At 58.9% G+C, this 6,740-nt stretch overlaps 1 protein-coding gene across 1 annotated transcript; it reads left to right on the forward strand.

Moving 5' to 3' along the window:
• Nucleotides 1-2,461: 2,461 nt before the first annotated feature.
• EVX2 (even-skipped homeobox 2) lies at nucleotides 2,462-5,565 on the forward strand (the record flags this gene model as incomplete). The annotated part of the gene is made up of 3 exons (XM_082312251.1): nucleotides 2,462-2,885; nucleotides 4,003-4,262; nucleotides 4,900-5,565. The coding sequence occupies 3 exons, from the start codon at nucleotides 2,462-2,464 to the stop codon at nucleotides 5,563-5,565; spliced, it is 1,350 nt and encodes a 449-aa protein (XP_082168377.1).
• Between the last annotated feature and the right edge of the window lie 1,175 nt (nucleotides 5,566-6,740).

A 6,740-nucleotide genomic window follows, 5' to 3' on the forward strand; every position in this document is an offset into this window, starting at 1 on the left:
AAGTTGTGCCGGCTTTGGTTGTGTGCGCGCACGAGTGCCTCGGAGATGTGGTATCTCGGCTGCGGTTTTCCAAAGAGCAGGAGGAAGGATGCTCGCCCTGTTACAGCCTTTAAGAAAACAGACGAGGGCGCCAAACGACAGCAATAAACGCGGCCGCAGGCTTCCGCTCCGCCTCCCGCCCCGCCGGGCCCGGCTGCCGGGGCCGCCGGCTGCTGCGGGGCCGGGCGCGGCGGGGCAGCGGGGCTCCGGGCCCCGGGCCGGGCTGCGCGCCCCCCGGGCCCGCCGGCCGCCGCGGAGCGGGGCGGGGCGGTGCCGCTCCCCGCTGCCGCCCGCGGGGCGCCCGCTCGGCCGCGGTCGGGAGGACCCGAGGTGGGGTGCAGCCGCGGGGGCACCCCCGTCCCGCCGGGAGGGCAGCCCGGAGCCGCCGTGCCCGGCCCGGCCCGGGGAACCGTGTGCGGGCTCTGCCCGCCGCCCCGCGGCTTGCGCCCCGCTCCGCTCCCCTCCGCACCGGCCCGCTCCGCCGCCGCGCCCGCGGGCAAGGAAAAGTTGATATTTACTTTTGTCTGGTTTGGGGGCTGTAAAAGGCAGGACACCACACTGCAGTCTAAATTCACGTTTCAAAGGGCTGACATAAAACGCTCATTAATGGAAGGCTGGATTTTGCAAACAACGCCTAGAATGTTTCCTAAATATTTGGTGGAATGTTTAGGGAGACTTTAACACGTTATTAAAAAAAAAAAATCTGACAAGTATCCCATTTTCGAGCTATGAATCATGCGCAAGAGCACAAGAGCTTAGGAGATGTGTGTGACTAACATTAGCAGGAACAGCTCTCCTCGCAAAAAATCACACCCGCTTTTAATCGCAGGAAACGCTGGTGTGTTTCTCCGGGCGATGAAACTCAGATTCCCAGGGTCCAAATACTAGATGATGCGGGTGAAAAAAAATCACGGCGAGGAGAAGGGTTTGGCAGCTATCGAAGACCACTCCAGAGATGCTAACGACAAAGAATTTATCTTCGTTTAAATGGTTGCCATCAGCGTCATTATTACTAGCAAAGTTATCACTGAAGGGAGACTTTCCGAGTGTCGCGGCTGCCGAGGGCGGCAGCCCGTGTCCCCCGCAGCGCGGCGACGCTGCGCCCCGCAGCACCCGGCAAAGAGCGGAGGGATGAGCTCACTGAGCCACAGGTAACTTTGGAGAGAGGGTGCTAGGGGTGACGGCGTCCCTGCTAGCTCGAAGCCTGTCGGCGATAAACCCCCATCACTTATTTACAGTATTATTTTTAATTTCTAAATGCGTAGGCGTTGTTGGCGGTGGGGAGGGAAGAAGCAGAGGGCTGGAGAGAAACCTGCCGGGAGGATGAAATGGCACGGCCGCGGAGTGTTTTAAACCACGAATGCATTTAAAGTCCTTCGCTTATTCCCCCCCGTGCCATACCGTACCACAGTATTGTCCCAGAGGGGAGAAAAATCGCAGGCCGGCTTCGTCGATAAGCAGGATTGTAGAAAGTAAAAAGGAGATCACATTTAAGGACGCAACGAAGAGAAAGATATTAGCGTTATAATACATGAGACGACAGTAAATATTTTAATTTCCAGGCAACTGCTGTAGGTGCCCTCGGGTGGGAGCGCGCCGGCAGCAGCGGTCTTAGAAAGTCTGGGTCCGCGCGTGCGAGGGGGTGCGTGGGGGTGTCGGGGCAAATTCCTGAATAAAAGTACTAGTGCCGCCTGGAAACGGGAGGAAAAAGTCAAGAGAGAGCAGCGGCAGGAGGTTCTCGGTCCTCTGGTCCTCTTCCAGCATTTCCTCGCGTTGTGGTCTAAAATCCGCCTTAGAAATAATAATAAAGAAAAGCATTATCTAATATTTAGCATCTAGTTCTGTCCGAGGACAAATGAGAAAGAAGCTGCATCATTAGGACCTAAAAGGCAACAAAACAAAAATCAGAGCATAATGATGCACCTAAATGAAGGGGGAAATGTTGCACAGCTCATTTTATTAATCAGACTGTCAATTCCACCCCAGAGGCCAAACCCCAGAGCAATTCAAGCAAGATCTGATCAAGCTAAGGACAAGAGCTTTACTCCTCACTTCTCGTCCTTCTTTCTTTCCACCTGGATATATTTGTCTGCTCCGAAGCCGCCTTCATTATCCACTGACAGGAGCTTGTATTTATTTGCTTATAAACCTGTTACAATAAATGATTATTCGAACAGCGTCATTCGTACCTTAATGACGAGCACCACTTTTTGATGAATGACATTTCGGGCTAGAAAGGATGTATGGGTCATTTTGACCAGTCATTCCCTCGCTTTGGCATCCCACAATTTTTACGCCTCCCTCAAAAAGAGATAATAATATTTAGAGACACTTGCCGGGCTGAATGTGAATTAGCCCCTGCTGCAGCTCATCATTAGTACAGGACCAGCCCTGCAACTTTGACATTTTTTATAAAGCTGAGATGATGGAAAGAATAAGAAAAGAGATGATCCTGATGGAGAGAGGGCTGCACAGCCCTACAGCTGGCAAAAGGCTCTCGAATTTGTCAGACTCAGCTGGAAATGCGGTGCTGGAGGCCCTTGAAAATTCTCCGCACAGTGGTCGCCTCAGCCCGAGACTGACTGCCGCCTCCCTGCACAGCGCTATCGGGGACATCTCCGCCAAAGGCAAATTTGAAATAGACACTTTATTCAATCTTCAGCACCCGAGCAGTGAGAGCACCGTCTCCTCCGAAATCCCGCCGTCGGAAAGCAGGAAGAAAATCAGCCTTTATTCCGAAGTTGCTCAAGAGGCAGATATGAACAGTGATGTGGAGGTGGGCTGCTCCGCGCTCCGCTCCCCGGCCAGCCTGACTTCCTCCCAGCTGAAGGAAAACAGTAACAAAGGTAACTCTTCCTTTATCCTCTCCACCTAAGCCCCGCACTTTGCCAACCGCCTCCGAAAAGCAAAGCAAACCCACCGCCACCGCCAAAGTTGCTCGCCTCTGCACCGGCGCTCTCTCTTCTGCGAAGACAGAGCTCCAGGCTGTAAAATATTATTGCGATTCCTGCGCTATCCCGATAGCCGAGGCACACAGCCCGGGCGGCTCCTGTGCGGGTGCGTGCGTGTCTGTGTGTGTGCGTGCCCACATCCATTGGTACGGAGACATATACCCAGAATATATGTGGGCACAAACAGCCACCCACCTACATGTGGGGAAAGCTTTCTCCTTATTTTTCCTCGCGCTCTTGGGGCTCTCGGCGTCTCTCGAGCTGGATGTATGTGCATGTACATACCTAGATTAAATTAGAGAGAGAGAGGAGTGCGAGGAAACTGTCCGTGTTTGTCTGTGTGTGTCCTTCTCTGTGTGTATGCAACGTGCCGTCCTGCGTCCACCTGGAGGTAATTGGGCATTGTTCACTTTCCTCCTGTTTACAACAGAGGGTTTGAAACAGCCTCGTTCCCTTCCCGCTTTGCGGGGCATGGTGATGGACGATGGTTGTTATTATTGCTATAATTGGGGAGGGGGAGCCAGGTGAGCGCTGCATTTCCTAGGGGCCACAGTGCATGGCATTTTTTGTCAAATTTGCCAGAGAAAGGAAGGGATCCTCGACGTAACGCTGGGGAAAAAATTGGCTTTTATGGCTGCTCTTATTTCGTACGTCTCAAACGAAAATAAGAACGGCAGGCGACGGGGAAAAGGCTAGCGCCGAGCCCGGGGCTCCCGGCAGCCTGGCGGAGCGGCGCCGAGCCCCCCGGCCCCTGCCCTCGCCCGCTCTCCCCGGGGCTCGGCCGCTCCGCAGTCTCAGTTACTGAGAATAACGCGGTGATGAAGTGACTCACCCCCCCCCCCAAACCCCGGCCCCCCCCAAAATCCAACTTTATCGATTCTGCGAGCAGCAGCGATTGGTAAGGATGACAGCAGGCGTTAAGGACGGGCGCGCAGGGCCCGGCCCGGCCCGGCCGGGAGGGCTGGGGGGCCGCCCCGCCGCCCGCCCTCACCCCCGTGCCCTCGCCCCGCAGGCTACGCGGAGAGCAGCCCGGCGCCCAGCACCCCCGCCGCCGCCGCCGCCGCCCCCGCCGCCGGCATCGGCAGCCTGCACAGCGGCGGCGGGCTGGGCGGCTCGGCGGCGGGGGCCGACCAGGTGCGGCGGTACCGCACCGCCTTCACCCGCGAGCAGATCGCCCGCCTGGAGAAGGAGTTTTACCGGGAGAACTACGTGTCGCGGCCGCGGCGCTGCGAGCTGGCCGCCGCCCTCAACCTCCCCGAGACCACCATCAAGGTACGCCGCGTCCCGGGCCCCGCCGAGCCGCCGCGGCCCCGGCGCAGCCCCCCGGTGCCCGGCACCCCCGGGCCGGCTGCCGGCTTCGCTCCTCGGCCGAAAGGCTCGCCGAGCTGTGGTCGTCCCTTGTGCCCCTTTGCTTCTCCGCACCGAACACTTGTCGTTTGCTTTTTTAAAAATAGTGTTATTATTTATTTTCCTCGTCAGTTTTTATCGCGTTAGCGTATTTCCTAAAGAGGGAAGAGAAAATAAGCGCGGCTATTAAGCGCGGGGGGATGAGCGCGTCAATACCGTAAAGTCATAGTCCTGCGTGGGGGGAGGGGGGACGACTCGAAGGGAAGACGTTTATTCAGACAGAAGGGGTCCCCCCGGGCCGAGGGGGACCGTTCCCACCGCTCCCCGCGGGCAGGGTGACAGGCGATGGCTCCGGGCGGGAGAGGGGTCGCCTACAAGAGAGGCGGCGGCGTAGCGGCGGGCCGCGCCGCTTTGGGTCGCGGTGGGTGCCCGCCGGGGCCGGGGCCGGGGCCGGGGCCGGGGCCGGGGCCGGGGCCGGGGCCGGGGGCGGGAGCGGGGGCGGCGGGGCGCGGTGCGGTGCGGAGCGGAGCTGAGACCGCGCTGTGCTTGTCTCCCCGCGCAGGTGTGGTTCCAGAACCGGCGGATGAAGGACAAGCGACAGCGCCTGGCCATGTCCTGGCCCCACCCGGCTGACCCCAGCTTCTACACCTACATGATGACCCACGCGGCGGCCACCGGCAGCCTGCCCTACCCCTTCCACTCCCACGTCCCGCTCCACTACTACCCGCACGTCGGGGTCACCGCCGCCGCCGCCGCCGCCGCCGCCTCGGGGGCCGCCGCCGCGCCCTTCGCCACCTCCATCCGCCCGCTGGACACCTTCCGCGCCCTCTCGCACCCCTACTCCCGCCCGGAGCTGCTCTGCAGCTTCCGACACCCCGGCCTCTACCAGGCGCCGGCCGCCGCCGCCGCCGCCGGCCTCAACAGCAGCGCGGCCGCCTCGGCGGCGGCGGCGGCGGCGGCAGCGGCGGCGGCGGCGGCGGGCTCCGGGCCGCCGGGGGGCTCGGCGCCCTGCTCCTGCCTCAGCTGCCACAGCAGCCAGACGGCGGCGGCGGCGGCGGCGGCGGCCTCGGCGCTGGGCTCCCGGGGCCCGGCCGCCGCCGCCGACTTCCCCTGCACGGCGGCGGGGCAGCGCTCCGAGAGCGGCTTCCTGCCCTACTCGGCCGCCGTGCTCAGCAAGGCCGCCGTCGCCTCGCCGGACCAGCGGGAGGAGGCGCCGCTCACCAGATAACTACCCCGGCCCGGGCCCGGGGGCGGGGGGCCTTTTGTAGGGGGGGTCGGGGGGGCGGGTCGGGGGGCGCCCCCGGGCCCGGCCAAAAAGTTCCGTCTATTTTTTTATTGCTGACCGCCCCGCCGCGCCGGGGCGCGGGGCCCGGCGGGGAGGGCGCTCCGCGGATCTTGCGCCCCCGCGGAGGCGGCCCCGCGGTGGGCGCTGCCGGGCGCCGCCGGGCTCCGGGGGGCTGCGGGCGGCCGGGCCGGCGGGCGCAGGGAGGGAGAGCCGGCGGAAGGGAATGTGTTTCTGGCTTTTTTGTTTAATCGTTTTTTTTTTTTTTTTTTTTTAATTCTTATTATTTCGGTTTGAGTTCGACTAAATGGGAAACGTCTCGCCTATTTCCGTACGATAAGCGGTGGCTAATGGGGCTGCCGCGGCCGGGCCAGTAACGGGAAGGGAAGTGTGAGATTGACAGGATGGGGAGAGGCATTTTTTAAGCTCACGCTTTCTAACTACCATAATCCACGCTATCTGGGAAATACTTGAATCTCTCTAGGTGTAGGCTGTCGTCCTGAAGCATTTACCTTCCAGACACTTTTCTAAATTTGACTTTTTTTCTTAGCGTCTTTCTCTCCTCTCGCTAAAACGGCTCTTGGATTTATTTCTCACGCATCTCTATCGCGCCTTTGCCTCTGAAAAGCCACCACTGGGTAACTGAGACCTGCTATACCAAACCACTGCTACTGGAGGGACTTCCTTGAACTTGAAGAAAGGCACATCAAAAACCACCAGTGTTACTGCCATGTCAATTTTGATGCTAATAATGTGCAGATTATGACGAAAATTGCCAATCATGTTCTCTGATGGACCTCCTTTGAATGTGGAATTGGAAAAAAGTTCCCCGCACAGAGACCTGCTGTCAAGTACTAACAACCCGCTAAGGGAAGTCATTAGAAGAGACAGATAAGAGACTTGGTACATAAAACATTGTTCTTGGTGCATAGAATGTATGTTATTTAATGTTATCTCTGTTACCTGAAGTGATTTCGCACAAGAAAGCCACTTTCTTATCATCTCAATTGCCAATTTTCATTTTGGTAACTTGGACGCCCCGGGTAGACTTTTCTCTGTTAAGTTGATATTCCACCAATGTGAAGAGCCTCATTAAATCAAACCCAGATATTTCCATAATG

This window comes from Platalea leucorodia (genome assembly GCF_965183815.1).
Source record: "Platalea leucorodia genome assembly, chromosome: 5".
Classification (NCBI taxonomy): domain Eukaryota; kingdom Metazoa; phylum Chordata; class Aves; order Pelecaniformes; family Threskiornithidae; genus Platalea; species Platalea leucorodia.